General features: G+C 39.5%; 1 protein-coding gene across 3 annotated transcripts in view; it reads right to left on the minus strand.

Moving 5' to 3' along the window:
* Window positions 1-4,564: 4,564 nt before the first annotated feature.
* Window positions 4,565-21,668, minus strand: part of LOC105467980 (vesicle associated membrane protein 7) — a 59,793-nt gene continuing 42,689 nt past the window's right edge. For 2 of the 3 annotated variants that reach the window (XM_071089001.1, XM_011717833.3), the window contains 2 exons: window positions 8,802-8,894; window positions 6,231-6,445 (listed from right to left, as the gene is read on the minus strand). In XM_071089001.1, coding sequence (XP_070945102.1) covers window positions 6,377-6,445; window positions 8,802-8,894 — 162 coding nt within the window. In that variant the 3' untranslated portion in view covers window positions 6,231-6,376. Of the gene's footprint in view, window positions 6,446-8,801; window positions 8,895-21,668 lie in introns of all 3 variants that reach the window. The other variant, XM_011717832.2, reaches the window with a different exon arrangement.

A 21,668-nucleotide genomic window follows, 5' to 3' on the forward strand; every position in this document is an offset into this window, starting at 1 on the left:
GTCAAAAAATCTAACACTGGCTACCCGCTGAGGACCCCTTCCACGCTGTGGAAACTTTGTACTGCCACTCTGCTCAATAAAGCCTACAGCTTTTTTCTCTCGGTCCGATCCGTGTCTCTCCCACCGCGGGCTACCGCGACACCAATTCTTTGGCGTGGCTAAGAACCTTTGGGGTTATAATGAAACCAGAAACCCAAAACGATGGTGACTGAGAGTACTACTAATGCCCTGTGTTTTGGTCACACTCTCACCTAGGTGAGAACCTGACCAAAAGGGGAGAGTTATTAAACAAATTATGGCAGGCTATTGTTCTGAACTGGGCTCCTGCATTAGGCCACAACAGACCAGGCCAAACTAGAATGGAGTCACTGATGCTAAATGCCACTCAACCAAACTGAAGCTTTAAGGAAGCAGATAAATCCCAAAACAGACCAGTGTTTCATGAAAAAGAAGGGATTCCAGTCTGCTTTAACCCTTACCCAAAAAGTAACCTGATATTAACTGTGAACCCAAAATATCTGAGACAGGTCTCAGTGAATTTAGAAAGTTTATTTTGTCAAGGTTAAGGACACATCCATGACACAGTCTCAGGAGGTTTTGATGACATTTACCCAAGTTGGTCAGGGTAAAGCTTGTTTCATACATTTTAGGGAGACATAAATACATCAATCGATACATGTAAGATTTACACTGGTTTGATCTGGAAAGGTGGAACAACTCAAGGGGTGGGGGCTTCCAGGTCATAGGTAGATTTTAAAATTTTCTGACTGGGAATTAGTTGAAAGAGTTGTTATCAGTAGAAAGGAATGTCTGGGTGGATAAGGGGTTATGGAGACCTAGGTTTTATTATGCAGATGAAGCCTTCAAGTAGCAGTCTTCAGAGAAAAAAAGATTATAAATGTTTCTTATCAGACCTAAGGTCTGTGTTGATGTTAATGCTGGAGGGGTATAATGAGGCATGTCCAACCCCCTCTTTCACAATGGTCTGAACTAGATTTTCTGGTTAACTCTGGAATCCCCTTGGCCGAGAGGAGTCCATTCAGGTTGTTAGGGGCCTTAGAATTTTACATTTGGTTTACATAACCAATCAGCTGTTATTTTCCATTGTTCTGTTTCCTTGTTTCCATCTTACAAAACTCACTGTTCTGCTATTGCCCAGTGGGAACTGAGACCAAATAAGAACTTCTGAATTCCATACTGAGACCAAATAAGTACAATGATGACAGAGAGTGGAGTCATGATGACAATGCCCAAAATTTTGGTCAATTTCTAAAAATTAATAGGCTGACCAAAAGTGAGGAGTTGCTAAATTTGGGCTTTAGAAGCCTCCCAACAAGTCCTTGTAAACAACTACAACCTAAAGTATATAAACAAACTGAAAATCTGACTTAGAAATGTGTTTATAACAAATAGCTGAGGCTAAACCAATCACAGCTGCCAAGTGTCAGCCAATGGCAGGTGGCCAACTGTTCAAACTAGGTTCCATAAAGGCTAATCCAGGCTGTAACCAATGGCGCTGTCTCTGTATTTCACTTCTGTTTTCTGTATGTCACTTTCTTTTCTCTGGTTATAAATATAACCTGCAGATGTCATGTGGCAGAGCATTCTGAACCATTTTTGGTCCTGACTGCTGCCTGATTCTAGAATCTCAAACAAAAGCCAGTTAAGATCTGCAAACCTAGATGTGCTGTAATTTTGTCTTTTAACAGTTGGGTCCTGAAAATGATGGCCTATTAAGCTGAAGTTAATTAAAAATCATTTAAGGTCATCATTGGTGTCATGCGCGTCCCTGTGAAAAGACCACCAAACAGGCTTTGTGTGAGAAACAAGGCTGTTTATTTCACCTGGGTGCAGGTGGGCCGAGTCCAAAAAGATTCAGCGAAGGGAGACAGGGGTGGGGATGTTTTATAGGATTTGGGTGGGTAGTGGGAAATTACAGTCAAAGGGGGTTGTTCTCTTGCAGGCAGGGGCAGGGGTCACAAGGTGCTCAGTTGGGGAGCTTTTGAGCCAGGAGAGGAATTTCACACTCAGTTAATGTAGGGGAGTAACAAGTCACAATGGTGGAATGTCATCAGTTAAAGCAGGAACCAGCCATTTTCACTTCTTTTATTTATTTTTTATTATACTTTAAGTTCTAGGGTACATGTGCACAACGTGCAGGTTTGTTACATAAGTATACATGTGCCGTGTTGGTGTGCTGCACCCATTAACTCATTTACATTAGGTATATCTCCTAATGCTATCCCTCCCCCTTCACCCCACCCCACGACAGGCTGCAGTGTGTGATGTTCCCCTTCCTGTGTCTTTTTAAAGTTTTCTTTGTGCTTTTCTAAACTGGGAATGGGGATTTAAAAAGAAAAAACACAGTGTCAGCCTGTGCATGTTAGTTTTCTTATACAGAATATTGCCATGATTTTCTTTCTCTTTGGAAGAGATATAGAAAGTCACAGCATTTGGGATTTAGATTGTTTGGGTTTAATAAAGAGCACGAACCCAAAATAATTTTGTACAGTGTATTCTGACCAGAAGAATGCTTTAACTTACCAAAATTGTCTTGATAAAGCAGTAGAGCCAATCCTATGAATGAGTCTAGAAGGAACTGGGCTATGCTAGACTGGCACCATTGCTCTTGCCAGCAGCTGAGAATTTCGTAGTATCCCCTTACCCTAGATGGTTTTAGGGTTAGCTTTTATCAATGAGATGAACTTACATGAGACTTGGAAAGCAGAAAAAAAGTGGAGGTCAGTACCCTTCAAAGGACACAAAGATGCTTAGGTGCCTGGTGTGTCCCAGATTTTCCTCAATCTTTTCCATTCCACATCCAACTCATTCTGTGGACTGCTAGTCAACCAGCTTGGTACTTGGCATCAGCTCTACTGAAGCTGTGGCTTCTGTAAACCTTTCCACATGTCTCTCTCTTCACACACCAACTTTGGCAAGTCTATTAGTCTACTCTCACACTACTGTACAGATACTACCCGAGACTGGGTAGTTAACAAAGGAAAGAGGTTTGACTCACAGTTTCGCATGGCTGGGGAGGCCTCAGGAAACTTACGATCATGGTGGAAGGGGAAGCAGCCACCTTCTTCACAAGGCGGCAGGAGAGAGTGAGTGTGTGAAGGAGGAACTGTCAAACACTTATAAAACCATCAGATCTCATGAGAACTCCCTCACTATCATGAGAACGACATGGAGAAAACTGCCTCTATGGTCCAATCACCTCCCACCAGGTCCCTCCCTCGACATGTGGGGATTATCGGGATTACGATTCAAGGTGAGATTTGGGTGGGGACACCGCAAAACCATATCAGCAAGCAGACATACAGGGATTCTCAGGTTTTCCAGCAAGTTCTGACCTGTCTGCCTATGTCAATGCCTCAAGTGAAAGTGCTAGGACTGTTCTTCTGATCTTCTGGTACCTGCCTTCCAGACCTTCACTTCCCAGTTTGTCACACATTTGTGTAACCTTGAATCCTATATTAAACTCTGTTTTCCAAACACTTGTCTTGGCTCTGCTGTCTTCACTGGATTCACACTGATATACACGGCAACCACAACCACTACTTCCACCCTGTTTATTATACTTGAGAAGATGGCATTGCAAGAAATAGACTTGCTTCTAATGTAGAACACTTTGGTAGGGTCTAGGGTGCTGCTGTTATAGTTGTTACATTAATTTCCATCAAGATACCCTGGGAAGCAACCCAGTATCTTTGTCTATCTTGAGGCCAGAAAAGATAGATACCAACAGAGTCAAGCAAGAAACTATTATCTAAAGGCACCTACATTCACTATTAAGGAAACTTTTGGACTGTGACACTTTTTTTTTTTTTTTGCCACGGGTTTGAAGAGAAATAGTTGGTGTCACTTCTTCCTTTATTCATAACCAAATAAATAACCATCTTTTATTTTTCTCTAAGTGTGTTTTAGAGAATGCATACTTCAGTTGAAATCTGGATAAATAGTCAAGGGAGAACTTAAATAGGCTGTTTTTAAGTTACTACAGCCTGTAACAAAAACATATTCTATACCTGACTTTAGCCACCTTACGTTCAGAGGTCCCAAGTGACTGATTATTTTGTTGTGACCTATTTGTATATTTGATTTGTGCCCGTTTTTCTTTTATTTCTGTTTAGGTAACCCTGTTTGCTATAATGAATTATTCCCTCCCACCATTATGCCTTCCCTTTGAGTCTCTTTCAGAACCAGTCATTTAACTTTAGATAGAAAGACTTTTCAGAATTGTGCTGAACTGGATGACAATCCCTGGGATTCTTTTTCAGATCTATCTAAATCATGGGCTCACGACAATCGTTGTGAAGGCTGTGTGATCATTTCAGAATCTTTCATTGGTTTCACCATGGGCTATATATTTTTTAAGTTCATTTGTGTCTTTTGAAGAAATTCTACACACCTGAAACTATGCTATAGATCTTTACTGAAAGTCTCCAGGTAACACTTTTTAATATATTTTCGGCATAAGTAAAATACTTTTGTTCTGTACACAATGGCAAATGTCATCAGAAGAAATTAGGTTCCAGAAAGAACTTCTAAAACAAGCAAATCATTGTATTACTCTTAAATTTTATTAACGTCTTCAGTTTGTGCGTCATTTAAAACGAGACATGTGCTTTAAAAAGCATTCTTATACATAAATAGACCAAGGAACAGTTAGGTTATTGATCCCTAAAACATGCACATCAATTTTATTCAGGTGTGTATAAGAAAGGGAAATAAACTTGAAACCTTTTTCTTTGGATTAAAAACATTTGGAAATTATTCAGGAATGCCAAATGTTTTTCTGGGACAGATGTATTTTCCAATAGGAAATGCTGATGCAATTAAGAGGCATTAGTGTTGATAAAGAAGACTGGAAAAACATTTGTGCTATGCTAGATAAACAAGAAAAGAGTTCAAGTGGGCCTAAGATATATGTCAAATAAATGAATCAGATAGCATGAATTGAAAGGTTTGGATGGAAGAACAGGTACCATGAGCTAGATTATGGGACACATATATGTTCAAGGCACATGACTAGGCTAAACAGGTGGCTAGATTCTACAGACTCATTTGTTCATTCATTGAGAAAGTGTAAAATGTAATATAATTTCAATTTAATGGCACTTATTGATAAATAAATGCAATTGGATCTAGGGTAGAAAATGTCTTCCCTTCAGATACACACCAGAAATGCATACTAGATAACAGATGCCAGTAGCGATATGATTACAGTCCAATTTTCTTACACTGCAGTTAAATGGTTAAACTGTTTTGTATTAATTCTATATGTCATACTGTCTATTCTCTTTCAAGTTTCACAAAAGAATTCATCAAAACTAGGCAGATTTAAGAATTTATTAAACCACAAAGAATGCTCAAACTATTATTCAACAGGAGTCAAGCCCAAACCCTAGAGTTGACTGCTGACCGTATTAGGTTTGGCCTTTTCCCAGAATGGAAACACTTTTCCCACACTACCTCCCCTTTGCACAGCTAAAATGCTAACACATCCATTGTGGTTCCCTTCTTTTTCTTTGGCAAGTCAGAGGAATTTACCTCCCCGCTCCCTCTACTACATATTCTATTAGTGACATGATTTCCCTAAATATTCACAGAAGAAGAAGGAACACAATTAAAAAACTGCAACCTTCAACAATATTTAAACCTTCATCTTCTCAAATCAACTGCAATGGGAAAACAGAAGATATCAAGCTATCCACTGTATTGTGAATGATCAGCACACTGAACTTTATTCCTGAAAGGGAATACTAGGAGAACAAGGATAATCTGTGTGCTTCTAATGGCCTAGCAAAATGCTCCCCATCTGAACATTTCTAACTGAAATAAGAATGTTTCATACTTTGAGCTCTTAGAAGGAAGCAGCACCAACGTCATTACAATTCCCCAAATCACAACTATTATCCATTTATATTGTTTTGAAGCACCTAAAACTTCTCATTAACAAAAGACATTAAAATGAGATGTTAGCAATACTGTCTCTTGAATACTTCTGTGTGCACATACAAAATTTCTCCACAGTTTTAGTAGATAGCTCATAAGACTAGTGGCGACAGCTTTGTGCAATTAAAAACAAAAATGTTGCTCTAAATAGATGACACTAGTAAACAAACCAAAGAAATAAACAAAAGCCATTTTAAGGCTACTGCTGCAATGAATGGTTCAATCTGAAGTTCACGGGAATAAACTGGTTGATAAGAAAAAGGTAAACCTGGAGGCATGGAACAAGATTTTAAAAAGTGAGAAGAGGGTTGAAGAGACTGGCAGATACCATCTGTCAGTATGTGAAAGGCTTGAGTCACATGGATTGCTTTTAACTCCTTGTTTTCTCATATCCTTGGTTAATGATAACTTTTTCTTATTTCTTCACACAGCTTGGCCATGTAAATCCACCACAGAGAGGTGAGACAATGATATAGATGAATACCTGGAGGGAGGAGGAGGGCAATTTTATTTTCTTGAATCAATCATGTTATTCTAAATAATATATATAGGAAAGTAGAGCCTTATTAAGAAATACTTCTGATTCCATTAGAGTAGCAGTTATGTAGTAAAGGAACACACTAATCAAGTATTTTCCAAGACAGAAGTGTAGTTAAAATTGTCCTTTTTGGTATAACTCACACCCTCTTGAATTCTAGCGTTTCCTTCAGTGGGAGAGAAAGCAGTGGGGTTGTTGCTCTTCACTGGTAACTCGGCAGAATCAAGGCTAAATGAGCAACTCTTACTGACGTGTGATTAACAAGTCATAAAAAAATCACAAATAAGCATAATTCTCCTGAACTATGATTTCATTAATTATAGTTTTAGGTTTTGCATATGAATTTAATTTGTGATTAATATAAGAATATATTTTAAAAGCCTGATTAGAAGGCTTTCATCTGTATCACTTATGGGAAAGAATACTGCTATGAACTGTTCAGTGGATAATGACACAATAATTACGATGACCAAAACAAAGAAAAGCAGATGATGTAAGTAACACTGCAAAAATACTGGTGCTATTACAGATGTGTTTGCTTTTTAATTTTAGATTTTAATTTTAAATTATAAAATAGTCACTATTTGTTCACATTATTATATTACAAAAAAACAGATTTTAAACATTAGGTTCACTGCATTAGTCACTTTATTTTGCTTTATTTTTATTTTTTATTTTTGTAGAGATAGGGTGTCACTATGTTGACCAGGATGGCTTCAAACTCCTGGCCTCAAGCGATCCTCCCACCTCAGCTTCCCAAAGTTCTGGGATTACAGGAATAAGCCACTATGCCTGGCTTTATTTTGCTTTAAATTGCAACTTCTTGAGATCTTTAAGTGACTGATTTCATTACTTGCAAGCTTGGAAAAGGATGCATTTATGAATTGCATACCCTTTGCTCCAAAAGTGAGCAAAGCATTTGCCTTGTAGGGAACTGTAAATATGGTCAGGGTTGGGAGGCAGATTACAGCAAATTCTGTTTATTAATGAATAGGTTGAACTTCTGACATCATATTCACACATACACAAGAAACAAATGTAAAGTTTACCAACTTGATGTAAAGTTGACTATTTGTCACAGCTGTAATATAAGGATTTTTGAAGCTGAAGTACATCTTGTTAGGTGACAACACCTTTTGGCAAAGATTGATATTGCATTTAGAGCTGTGCTCTGCATGTAGTAAGTAATCAGTAAATATATTCTGAATTTAACAAAAATTCAGCTGCACAAATCAACCTAAACTCCCAGACCAAACAGTAAGAAGCTAAGCTCAGGAGCCTAAAATGTGATGTTAGAAAGAGAAGCCTGAGGCCGGGCGCGGTGGCTCAAGCCTGTAATCCCAGCACTTTGGGAGGCTGAGGCGGGCGGATCACGAGGTCAGGAGATCGAGACCATCCTGGCTAACACAATGAAACCCCGTCTCCACTAAAAATACAAAAAAATTAGCTGGGCGTGGTGGCGGCGCCTGTAGTCCCAGCTACTCGGGAGGCTGAGGCAGGAGAATGGCGGGAACCCGGGAGGCGGAGCTTGCAGTGAGCCGAGATCGCGCCACTGCACTCCAGCCTGGGCGACAGAGCGAGACTCCGTCTCAAAAAAAAAAAAAAAAAAGAAAGAGAAGCCTGAGCAAGGAACCATTCAAGGCCATGACAATTACTTCCAGTATAAAATCTACAGCTCTATGACTGCTCTTCTCTTTTAGATAAATCCAACTGTCTAAGGCTGTGGTCGAGGAGATGCAGGGTCAGAGGTATCTGCTTGGAGGTAACTTTGGGCTTCTGGACATGACTGGAGGATGGGGAGGAAAGGCAACTTTATCTGACCATGAACAGGGTGAAGCACCCCCCACCCGTTAGCAATAGTTTTTAAAGTTGTGGTTTAGGACCTCTTTACACACTCAAAAATTACTGAGGACTTCAAAGAGTTCTTGTTTAAGGGGGATTATAATTATCAGCATTTGCCATATTAGAAATTAAAACTTTAAAAATACATAATTAATATACAAATAAAAACAATAAACCCATTACATATAAACAGAAATATCTTTTATTTAAAATAACTACATTTCTGTGATGTCAGTTTTATATGTCTCTTTATATATAATAATTCTCAATAGGAAGGAGGGGTTTAAGTAGAGATATTTCCTATGTGACTTCATAGGAAAGCCACTGCCTGGTCATGTGTTTCACTATTAAAAGACATACGTAGCTCATTTCAGAGTGTTAATCACTGAGAAATAATTCTAGTACCTAATTTCTTAGAGACTGAAAAATAAAGCCGTACACTAAAAGGACAAAAACTTACAATTGATACGATGATGATAATGATCGTGAGCTTGAGGTTCTTCATACACATGGCTCGAGCAAGATTTCTGCTGGTAGTTTTGAAGGTGACAGACTAGAAAAGAGACAAGAATTGTTTAACCCCTGGCACTGACTACATGAATGATTTGCAATAACAACATGCGAACATTTTACTTCCATTAATTCTGTTTAAGTCCAATGATCTCTCTTTACAAGTAGAGACTGGCCATTCATACTCAATAGCTGCCAAAAGCAAGACTCTGCCAGGCGTATCATAAGCAGTATGAGCCCAATTAAAAGGCTTCCCTCTTTTTTCTTCTCCACTGCAGCAATGCACATGATGTTGAGCACCAGAAGTGGTTCTTCCCCTAGTGGAAAAGCATTTTCCTCTCTATACTTCCAATAAGAAAGGCTCCTTTAAAGCCAGCTGACTGCAAGCACATTTGCCTATTCTGCCCAGTAAAATTCTGGGGCTTTGAGCCATAAAAACCTGTTTGATTTCCATAGGAAGATATGTATTTACTTTAGTGAGGGCCAAAACCCATAGAACTTCATTCCTTCTGCTATCCATTTTCTTTTGCCTCATCAATTTCTCAGTATCTACTGAACGATTCCCACCAGGATACAAGGAGTTTAAAACAAAAAGGCAACCAACCAACCAACCAACGAAATCTCCTAATAATCCAGCAATTCCACTCTGGGTATGTACCCAACAGATTTATGCACAAATTCACCAAAAGACATATACAAAAATGTTCTGGATAGCACTACTTTTCATACCTTAAACTGGAAACCACCCAAATGCCCATCAACTGTACAATGCATAAATAAATTGTAGGAGAATCATAACATGGTATACAATACAGCAATGACAATTCACAATCTACTACTACATTTACCCAATTTACCACAGATGAATCTCATAAACATCATTTTGAGCAATAGAAACTTGACATAAACAGAGTACCTGCTATATTTTATTATTTATTTTGAGACAGGGTCTTGCTCTGTCGCCCCAGCTGGAGTGCCGTGGCACAATTACGACTCACTGCAGCTTCGACCTCCTGGGCTCCAACGATCCTCCCACCTCAGCCTCCCGAGTAGCTGGGACTATAGTTGTGTGCCACCACTCTAGGCCCCTGCTGTATTTTATTAATCTATGTGGAGAAATCAGGACAGCGGCCACCTTTGGAGGGGAGCAGCGACTAACAGAAGGCAAAAGGGAGCTTCTGGGGTCCTGTTCATGCTATAGTTCTTAATCTGGGTGTTGGTTCTACATGGTATGTTCACTTTGTGAAAATACAAGTTGTATGCTCACAGTTGACGCACTTATGTATATCATACTTCAACATACTGGTTTTAAAAAAAACCGCTCCCTTAACCATAGATTAATCTCCAACCACATACTCCACAAAGTCTCTGCGGTAGAACAACTGACAGGGGCACCAGCCTTTGGGTTTCACTTGATGAAGAGTGCACAGGATGCCACCTGGAGGCACAGACCAAAACTGGTTACATCTAGAGCTAAATATATATGTTGAATAGAATATACATATGGACTAGAACTTTTGAGAAGAAATAGTGCTTAAAGTGTGGAGACAAAAAAAGCAATGGGGGCAAACAGTCCTTAATGGAACTAAGTTAATATGGGAAACAAGATAGAATAATAGTAATAAAAAATGTCTAATAAGTATCCTCAGATACAAGACATAATTGCACTAGTTTCACACAAAGTCATCAGAGGACATAAAAAATTAGATAACATAAGACAATATTCCAAAAACTGTATTTTAATAAAATGACTGGCATAATTTTTTAAAAGCAGAACATAAATGAGCAAAAGCAGCTTCTGCAATAACAATTCAAAAAAAATTGCTCTGAAAACAGAGCAAAATGTCTAGGTTGTAAATTATGAAAGAAGATGTAAGATACATGGAAAACTGATCAAGCAAATCCAGGATCGATTTATAAAATCAACAGATACTTAACATGTGCTTATTATGTGCCTGGTACTGATTTAGGCACCTATTAGCAGTCACAGGAGAGAATACAACCAAAAGAGAAAGATCAATAATCAAAGGACTAACTGAAGAAAATATCCCCCAAATAAGAAATACTTGAATCTTCAGACTAAAAGGACCTACCTACCATGTGGCAAGAATATTGAAAAAAGGCAAATGTTACTTTTAGTAACATTTCAGAACTCCAACCTTTTGTTTCTACTCATTTTATTTTTTTCTGCCTTGAAGTATAATTGGCAAATAAAAATGGTATATATTCAAGGTATACAATGTGATATTCTGATATATGTATACATCATGAAATTATTACCACAATCAAGCTAAGTAAAATATCCATCACCTCACATAGTTACTTGTTTGGGTGTGTGGTGAGAATGCTTAAGATCTATTCTTATAGCATATTTCAAATATTCAATACATTATTATTAACTATAGTTGCCATGCTGTATGTCCAATATCCAGAACTTACTCATCTTATAACTGTAAGTTTATACACTTTGACCAACATCTCTCCATGTCTCCCACCCCCTGGCAACCACTGTTCTCTCTCTGCTTTTCTGAAATCAACAATTTTCTTAGATCCCATATATAAGTGAAATCATACAGTATTTGTCCATTTGTATCTGGTATATTTCACTTAATATAATGTCTTCTAGTTTCATCCACATTTTAGAATTGTTTTTTCTATTCTGTGAAAAATGCCATTGGAATTTCAATAGGGATTGTGTTGAATCTGTGTATTGCTTTGGGCAGTATGAACATTTTAATAATATTGATTCAAACATAGAATATCTTTCCATTGATTTGTGTCTTCTTCAATTTCTTTCATCAGTGTGCACATTTTTTACATCCTTGGTTAAAATATATTCATATTTTACTCTTTTTGATGCTATCATAAATGGGCTTTAAAAAAAATTTTTTTTTTTTTTTTTGAGATGGAGGTTACCCCTCTGTAACCCAGCCTGGAGTGCAGTGGTGTGATCATAGCTCTCTGCAGCTCTGAATTCCTGGGTTCAAGCAATTCTCCATCTTCAGCCTCCCAAGTAGCTAGGACTACAGGTGCACCCCATCATACCTAATTTTTTCTTTTTGTTTTTTTTTGTTTTGTTTTGTAGAGATAAGGTCTCACTTTGTTGCCCAGGCTGGTCTTGAACTTCTGGATTTTAGAGATCTTTTGGCTTTGGTCTCCCGACATATTAGGATTATAGGTATGAGCCACCATGCACAGCCTTGATTTATTTTTCTAATAGATTGTAATCTAGATAGTAACAGTGTGATTTAGGGTGGGGAAAAGACACTCCAGAAAAAAATAATTGTGTGATTTAGGAGGCTGTGGATCACAGCCAGTGGAGCTGGAGATTGAGATCAAGCCAGAGGGCAGTCAGTCAATAATGCCTACATAATAAAACCCCAATAAAAACTCTGAACACTAAGGCTTGGGTAAGCTTCCCTGTTGGGCAATGCTCTGTACATTTTGTCACACATTGATGCCAAGAGAGTAATGTGTCCTGACTCCATGGGAAGAGGACAACAGAAGCTCTACATTTGGTATCTTCCCAAACTCCACCCTATACACTTTTTCCCTTGGCTGGTCTTACTATGCATAATTTGCCTGTAATAAACCATAACTGTGAGTATAACAGTGTTTATGGAGTATTATAAATCCTTCTAATGAACTATCAAATCTGAGGGTGGTTTGGGGAATCCCCAAACTTGCAGTTGGTGTCATAAGTGGGGGTGGACTTGAGTAAACTGTATAGTTGTTCATGCCATGGCTCCATCATGAGTGGATGGCTTGACTGAGATCCTGTTGCTCTGCCCCTCTGTGTTGCCAATCAATTTAGCCTGGAGACCTCATTAAGTTCTTTAAGCCACAGTATCTTTTTTACCTCTTTCCATCCAACATGGGACAAGAATATCTGGGAATAAGTCTCCCCAGTGACATGGGATAAACTTACATCTAAAATGCTAATCATCAATGCTTTCAGAAGAGAAAAATTTTGATCAAAAGGGGGAAATGAGAAAAGAAAAACAGCTCAGAGCAGCCTGAGCTATGTGAGGTATATAAAATTTATCAGGCCCAGAAGACATGAGTATGGGGACTTCAGTCACACCCCCCACACAATACCCAGAGGGGCAACTGTTTAAAGGCATTTTGTTGCTGACTAGCTCCCTCGACCATTATCTTCATGTTCCTGGAATCTGTGATACAAAGGACAATGTATAGCCAATCAATAACTTGTTATTTTTAATGTAAATTCTTGGTAAACAAATTAGATACTGCCTCTCCTTTTTTCCTTTAAAAACCTACTTGTAACGGCTGCTAATTAGAACACATATTCAGAGCAACTTGAATCTACGCTTCTGGGTTGCAGTCCTCAAACTTGGCCCAAATAAAAAACGTGTAAGCTATATAGCTGTTGAGCTTCTTAGATGCCTAAACTCTTCACGCACTGAAACGCGGCAATATTCAGAGAATTTTGAGAGAAAATGATCTTAACCCTAGACTTCTACACTAGTCAACATTGTTCAAATATGAGACCAAAATAACACTTTTGTTCTTGAAGGGATTATCACCCACAAACTGATATGAAGATGATGTGTGAGGATATATTACAAAGACTAATTCACAATACATAATTCAAGAAACAGGAAGATGATGTAGATGAGAAAAAGCAGTGATGAATGAAACTAATAAATCCGAACATAGTTGTGTGATTCAACAGGTTGTAATGGAGATTCCTCCACCATCCTCAGGTCAACACCTGAACACTGACAAACCACCTGTTAAAACAAGTTCACCTATAAAGAACAATTGTTAGATGTTGCCCTAAGATATGCCTGTATCCTAATCCCTGTGAATGTGACATATGTGATATTATCTGGAAAAGGGGTCTTTACAGATGTGATTATGTCAAGAATCTTGAGATGAAGAGCGTATCCTGGATTATACATACGAGCCCTAAATGACATCACAAATGTCTCTAGAGAAGGAAAGTAGATGGAGACTTGACACACATGCAAAGGAGAAGGTAATGTGAATATGGAGGCAGAGACTACAATGATACAGCCACAAGTCAAGAAATACTGGCAGCCACCTGAAGTTGGAAGAGGCACGGAACAGATTCTCTCCTAGAGCCTCTGGAAGGAGTGTAGCCCTGCTAACACCTTAATTTCAGCCCAGTTAAGCTAATTTTGAACTTCTGAAATCCAGCGGTGGGAGAAAATAAATTTTTGTTGTTTTAAGCCACCAGATTCGTGATAATTTGTGATAGCAGCCACAGAAAGCTAATAACCATATATAAAAAGTTGAAAACCAAATATAAAAAGACACTCTTAAAACCAGCCAAAGGGGGCCAGGTGTGGTGGCTCATGCCTATCTTTCCAGCACTTTGGGAAGCCAAGGTGGGAGGATCACGTGAGCCTGGGAGTTTGAGACCAGCCAGAGCAACATAGGGAGACCCCTATCTCTAAGAAAAATTTTAAAAATTAGCTAAGTGTGATGGCGCATGCCTGTGGTCCTACTTGGGAGGCTGAGGCAAGGCAGGAGGATCACTTGAGCCCGGGAGGTGGAGGCAGCAGTAAGCCATGATCATGCCCCTGCACTCCAGCCTGGGTGACAGAGAGAGACTCTGTCTTAAAAAAAACAAAACAAACAACAACAATAAAAACAGCCAAAGGTGGGGTAAGAATCACTATTTTTCAAGTAAGACTAAGAGAGATGACAATCTCTCCAAGAACATGTGAAAGCCAAAGATAAATGGAATGGCATTTTTAAAGCACTAAATTTTTTTTTTTAAATTGACATTGTGAAAAACTAAAAAACTATAAAGTATTCTTCGACAAAATGATGAAACCAGATTTTCAGACAAAAGCTTAGAGAATCTCCCATCAGGATCAACATTGTAACAAACAATAAAAGAACTTCAGTTTGAAGCAAAAAAATCGTACATGGAAACAGAACTGCAGAAAACAATAAAGAACAACAGAAAGAATTGCAGGCATATCTCCTTTTATTGTACTTCATGTTATCGCACTTCATGGATACTGGTGTTTTTTTGTTTTTTTTTTTTTTTCAAATCAAAGGTCTGTGGAAACCCCATGATGAGACTATCAGCACCATTTTTCTGGTGTTTTTTTTCTGCTTGGCCTGTACTTTTTGTTTCTTTTTATTATTATTATTATACTTTAAGTTCTGGGATACATGTGCAGAACGTGCAGGTTTCTTATATAGGTATATATGTGCCATGGTACTTTGCTGCATGCATCAACCTGTCATCTACATTAGGTATTTCTCCTAATGCTCTCCCTCCCCTAGCCCCAACTCCCCAACAGGCCCCGGTGTGTGATGTTGCCCTCCGTGTGTCCATGTGTTCTCACTGTTCGACTCCCACTTATGAGTGAGAACATGCGGCAGCACCATTTTTCTGACAGCATGTGGTCACTTCATGTCTGCGTTTTGGTACTTCTTATAACATTTCAAACTTCATTATTTTCATTCTATCTGTTATGACGATCTGTGACCTTTGATGTTACTATTGTGATTGTTTTAGGGTGCCATAAACTATGCCTATATAAGATGATGGAGCTAACTGATAAATGTTGTGTGTTCTAACTGTTCCACTGACCAGCTATTCTCTTATCTCTCTCCGTCTTAGGCCTCCCTATTTGCCGAGACACAATATTGAAATTTGGCCAATTAATAACCTTACAATGGCATCTATGAATTCAAGTGAAAGGAAAAGTTATACATCCCTTGCTTTAAATCAAAAGATAAAAATAATTAAGCTTAGTGAGTAAGGCATGTTCAAAGCTGAGATGGGTCTAAAGTTTGGTGTCCTGTGACAAACAGTTAACCAAGTTGTGAATGTAAAGGAACAGTTCTTGAAGGAAATTAGGAGTGCTACTCTAGTGAACACACACATAAGAAGGCAAAACAGCCTTACTGCTGACATGGAGAATGTTTCAGGGGTCTGGATAGAAGATTAAACCAGCCATAACATTTCCTTAGGCCAAAGCCTAATCCAGAGCAAGGCCCTAACTCTTCAACTCTATGAAGGCTGAGAGAGGCGAGGAAGGTGCAGAAGAAAAGTTTAAAGCTAGCAGAAGTTGGTTCATGAGGTTTAAGGAAAGAAGCCACCTCTATAACATGAAAGTACAAGGTGAAACAGCAAGTGCTGACAGAGAAGCCACAGTAAGTTATCCAGGAGACCTAGCTAAGATTGATAGAGGTGGCTATACTAAACAACAGATTGTTTTCAGTGTAAACAAAACACCATTCTTTTGGAAGAAGATGCCATCTAGGACTTTCATAGAGAGAAGCCAATACCTGGCTTCAAAGCTTCAAAGGATAAGCTGACTTTTATTAGGGACCAATGCAGCTGATGACTAAGTTGAAGCCAATGGTAATTTACATTCTGAAAATCTAGGGCCCTTAAGAATTATGCTAAATCTACTCTGCCTGTGCTCTTGAAATGGAACAACAAACCTGGAAGATAGCACATCTGTTTACAGGATGGTGTACAGAAGATCTGTGGAGATCTGCTGCTCAAAAAGAAAAGATTCCTTTCAAAGTATTACTGCTCATTGACAATGAACCTAGTCACTCAAGAGCTCTGATGGAGACATATGAGGAGACAAATGTTGGTTTCATGCCTGTGTGAAAGGAAAATAAATCTTGGGGCCTCCAAATCACTAAGCTAAAGGGAAAAGTCAAGCTGGGAACTGTTTATGGCCAACCTGCCTCCCATTCTATTCAAAGTCACCTTTCTGCTCATTGAGATAAATGCGTACCTGATTGCCTCCTTTGGAGAGGCTCATCAGAAACTCAAAAGAATACAACCACAATGAGATACCATCTCACACCAGTTAGAATGGCAATCATTAAAAAGTCAGGAAACGGGAGGTGGAGCAAGATGGCTGAATAGGAACAGTTCCAGTCTCCAACTCCCAGCGCGAGCGACACAGAAGACTGGTGATTTCTGCATTTTCAACTGAGGTACTGGGTTCATCTCACTAGGGAGTGCCGGACAATCGGTGCTGGTCAGCTGCTGCAGCCCGACCAGCAAGAGCTGAAGCAGGGCGAGGCATCGCCTCACCTGGGAAGCGCAAGGGGAAAGGGAATCCCTTTTCCTAGCCGGGGAACTGAGACACACAACACCTGGAAAATCGGGTAACTCCCACCCCAATACTGCGCTTTAAGCTAACGGGCACACCAGGAGATTATATCCCACACCTGGCCGGGAGGGTCCCACGCCCACGGAGCCTCCCTCATTGCTAGCACAGCAGTCTGCGATCTCCCAGCAAGGCAGCAGCAAGGCTGGGGGAGGGGCGCCCGCCATTGCTGAGGCTTAAGTAGGTAAACAAAGCCGCTGGGAAGCTCGAACTGGGTGGAGCTCACAGCAGCTCAAGGAAACCTGCCTGTCTCTGTAGACTCCACCTCTGGGGACAGGGCACAGTAAACAATAACAAACCCAGCACAAACCTCTGCAGATGCAAACGACTCTGTCTGACAGCTTTGAAGAGAGCAGTGGATCTCCCAACACGGAGGCTGAGATCTGAGAAGGGACAGACTGCCTGCTCAAGTGGGTCCCTGACCCCTGAGTAGCCTAACTGGGAGACATCCCCCACTAGGGGCAGTCTGACACCCCACACCTCACAGGCTGGAGTACACCCCTGAGAGGAAGCTTCCAAAGCAAGAATCAGACAGGTACACTCGCTGTTCAGAAATATTCTATCTTCTGCAGCCTCTGCTGCTGATACCCAGGCAAACAGGTTCTGAAGTGGACCTCAAGCAATCTCCAACAGACCTACAGCTGAGGGTCCTGACTGTTAGAAGGAAAACTATCAAACAGGAAGGACACCTACACCAAAACCCCATCAGTACGTCACCATCATCAAAGACCAGAGGCAGATAAAACCACAAAGATGGGGAAAAAGCAGGGCAGAAAAGCTGGAAATTCAAAAAATAAGAGCACATCTCCCCCGGCAAAGGAGCGCAGCTCATCGCCAGCAACGGATCAAAGCTGGACGGAGAATGACTTTGACGAGATGAGAGAGGAAGGCTTCAGTCCATCAAACTTCTCAGAGTTAAAGGCGGAATTACGTACCCAGCGCAAAGAAACTAAAAATGTTGAAAAAAAAGTGGAAGAATTGATGGCTAGAGTAATTAATGCAGAGAAGGTCATAAACGAAATGAAAGAGATGAAAACCATGACACGAGAAATACGTGACAAATGCACAAGCTTCAGTAACCGACTCGATCAACTGGAAGAAAGAGTATCAGCGACTGAGGATCAAATGAATGAAATGAAGCGAGAAGAGAAACCAAAAGAAAAAAGAAGAAAAAGAAATGAACAAAGCCTGCAAGAAGTATGGGATTATGTAAAAAGACCAAATCTATGTCTGATTGGGGTGCCTGAAAGTGAGAGGGAAAATGGAACCAAGTTGGAAAACACTCTTCAGGATATCATCCAGGAGAACTTCCCCAACCTAGCAGGGCAGGCCAACATTCAAATCCAGGAAATACAGAGAACGCCACAAAGATACTCCTTGAGAAGAGCAACTCCAAGACACATAATTGGCAGATTCACCAAAGTTGAAATGAAGGAAAAAAACTTAAGGGCAGCCAGAGAGAAAGGTCGGGTTACCCACAAAGGGAAGCCCATCAGACTAACAGCAGATCTCTCGGCAGAAACTCTACAAGCCAGAAGAGAGTGGGGGCCAATATTCAACATTCTTAAAGAAAAGAATTTTAAACCCAGAATTTCATATCGAGCCAAACTAAGTTTCATAAGTGAAGGAGAAATAAAATCCTTTACAGATAAGCAAATGCTTAGAGATTTTGTCACCACTAGGCCTGCCTTACAAGAGACCCTGAAGGAAGCACTAAACATGGAAAGGAACAACCGGTATCAGCCATTGCAAAAACATGCCAAAATGTAAAGACCATCGAGGCTAGGAAGAAACTGCATCAACTAACGAGCAAAATCACCAGTTAATATCATAATGGCAGGATCAAGTTCACACATAACAATCTTAACCTTAAATGTAAATGGACTAAATGCTCCAATTAAAAGACACAGACTGGCAAACTGGATAAAGAGTCAAGACCCATCAGTCTGCTGTATTCAGGAGACCCATCTCACACGCAGAGACATACATAGGCTCAAAATAAAGGGATGGAGGAAGATTTACCAAGCAAATGGAGAACAAAAAAAAGCAGGGGTTGCAATACTAGTCTCTGATAAAACAGACTTTAAACCATCAAAGATCAAAAGAGACAAAGAAGGCCATTACATAATGGTAAAGGGATCAATTCAACAGGAAGAGCTAACTATCCTAAATATATATGCACCCAATACAAAAGCACCCAGATTCATAAAGCAAGTCCTTAGAGACTTACAAAGAGACTTAGACTCCCATACAATAATAATGGGAGACTTCAACACTCCACTGTCAACATTAGACAGATCAATGAGACAGAAAGTTAACAAGGATATCTAGGAATTGAACTCATCTCTGCAGCAAGCAGACCTAATAGACATCTATAGAACTCTCCACCCCAAATCAACAGAATATACATTCTTCTCAGCACCACATCGCACTTACTCCAAAATTGACCACATAATTGGAAGTAAAGCACTCCTCAGCAAATGTACAAGAACAGAAATTATAACAAACTGTCTCTCAGACCACAGTGCAATCAAACTAGAACTCAGGACTAAGAAACTCAATCAAAACCGTTTAACTACATGGAAACTGAACAACCTGCTCCTGAATGACTACTGGGTACATAACAAAATGAAGGCAGAAATAAAGAAGTTCTTTGAAACCAATGAGAACAAAGATACAACATACCAGAATCTCTGGGACACATTTAAAACAGTGTGTAGAGGGAAATTTATAGCACTAAATGCCCACAAGAGAAAGCAGGAAAAATCTAAAATTGACACTCTAACATCGCAATTAAAAGAACTAGAGAAGCAAGAGCAAACACATTCGAAAGCTAGCAGAAGGCAAGCAATAACTAAGATCAGAGCAGAACTGAAGGAGATAGAGACACAAAAAACCCTCCAAAAAATCAATGAATCCAGGAGTTGGTTTTTTGAAAAGATCAACAACATTGACAGACCGCTAGTAAGACTAATAAAGAAGAAAAGAGAGAAGAATCAAATTGATGCAATAAAAAATGATAAAGGGGATATCACCACCGACCCCACAGAAATACAAACTACCATCAGAGAATACTATAAACACCTCTATGCAAATAAACGGGAAAATCTAGAAGAAATGGATAATTTCCTGGACACGTACACTCTTCCAAGACTAAACCAGGAAGAAGTTGAATCCCTGAATAGACCAATAGCAGGCTCTGAAATTGAGGCAATAATTAATAGCCTACCAACCAAAAAAAGTCCAGGACCAGATGGATTCACAGCTGAATTCTACCAGAGGTACAAGGAGGAGCTGGTACCATTCCTTCTGAAACTATTTCAATCAATAGAAAAAGAGGGAATCCTCCCTAACTCATTCTATGAGGCCATCATCATCCTGATACCAAAGCCTGGCAGAGACACAACAAAAAAAGAGAATTTTAGACCAATATCCCGATGAACATCGATGCAAAAATCCTCAATAAAATACTGGCAAACCAGATTCAGCAGCACATCAAAAAGCTTATCCACCATGATCAAGTGGGCTTCATCCCTGGGATGCAAGGCTGCTTCAACATTCGCAAATCAATAAACATAATCCAGCATATAAACAGAACCAAAGACAAGAACCACATGATTATCTCAATAGATGCAGAAAAGGCCTTTGACAAAATTCAACAGCCCTTCATGCTAAAAACGCTCAATAAATTCGGTATTGATGGAACGTACCTCAAAATAATAAGAGCTATTTATGACAAACCCACAGCCAATATCATACTGAATGGGCAAAAACTGGAAAAATTCCCTTTGAAAACTGGCACAAGACAGGGATGCCCTCTCTCACCACTCCTATTCAACATAGTGTTGCAAGTTCTGGCTAGGGCAATCAGGCAAGAGAAAGAAATCAAGGGTATTCAGTTAGGAAAAGAAGAAGTCAAATTGTCCCTCTTTGCAGATGACATGATTGTATATTTAGAAAACCCCCTTGTCTCAGCCCAAAATCTCCTTAAGCTGATAAGCAACTTCAGCAAAGTCTCAGGATACAAAATTAATGTGCAAAAATCACAAGCATTCTTATACACCAGTAACAGACAAACAGAGAGCCAAATCATGAATGAACTTCCATTCACAATTGCTTCAAAGAGAATAAAATACCTAGGAATCCAACTTACAAGGGATGTAAAGGACCTCTTCAAGGAGAACTACAAACCACTGCTCAGTGAAATAAAAGAGGACACAAACAAATGGAAGAACATTCCATGCTCATGGATAGGAAGAATCAATATTGTGAAAATGGCCATACTGCCCAAGGTTATTTATAGATTTAATGCCATCCCCATCAAGCTACCAATGAGTTTCTTCACAGAATTGGAAAAAACTGCTTTAAAGTTCATATGGAACCAAAAAAGAGCCCGCATCTCCAAGACAATCCTAAGTCAAAAGAACAAAGCTGGAGGCATCACGCTACCTGACTTTAAACTATACTACAAGGCTGCAGTAACCAAAACAGCATGGTACTGGTACCAAAACAGAGATATAGACCAATGGAACAGAACCGAGTCCTCAGAAATAATACCACACATCTCCAGCCATCTGATCTTTGACAAACCTGAGAGAAACAAGAAATGGGGAAAGGATTCCCTATTTAATAAATGGTGCTGGGAAAATTGGCTAGCCATAAGTAGAAAGCTG

The sequence above is a fragment of the Macaca nemestrina genome, chromosome X (assembly GCF_043159975.1).
Source record: "Macaca nemestrina isolate mMacNem1 chromosome X, mMacNem.hap1, whole genome shotgun sequence".
In the NCBI taxonomy this organism is placed as follows: domain Eukaryota; kingdom Metazoa; phylum Chordata; class Mammalia; order Primates; family Cercopithecidae; genus Macaca; species Macaca nemestrina.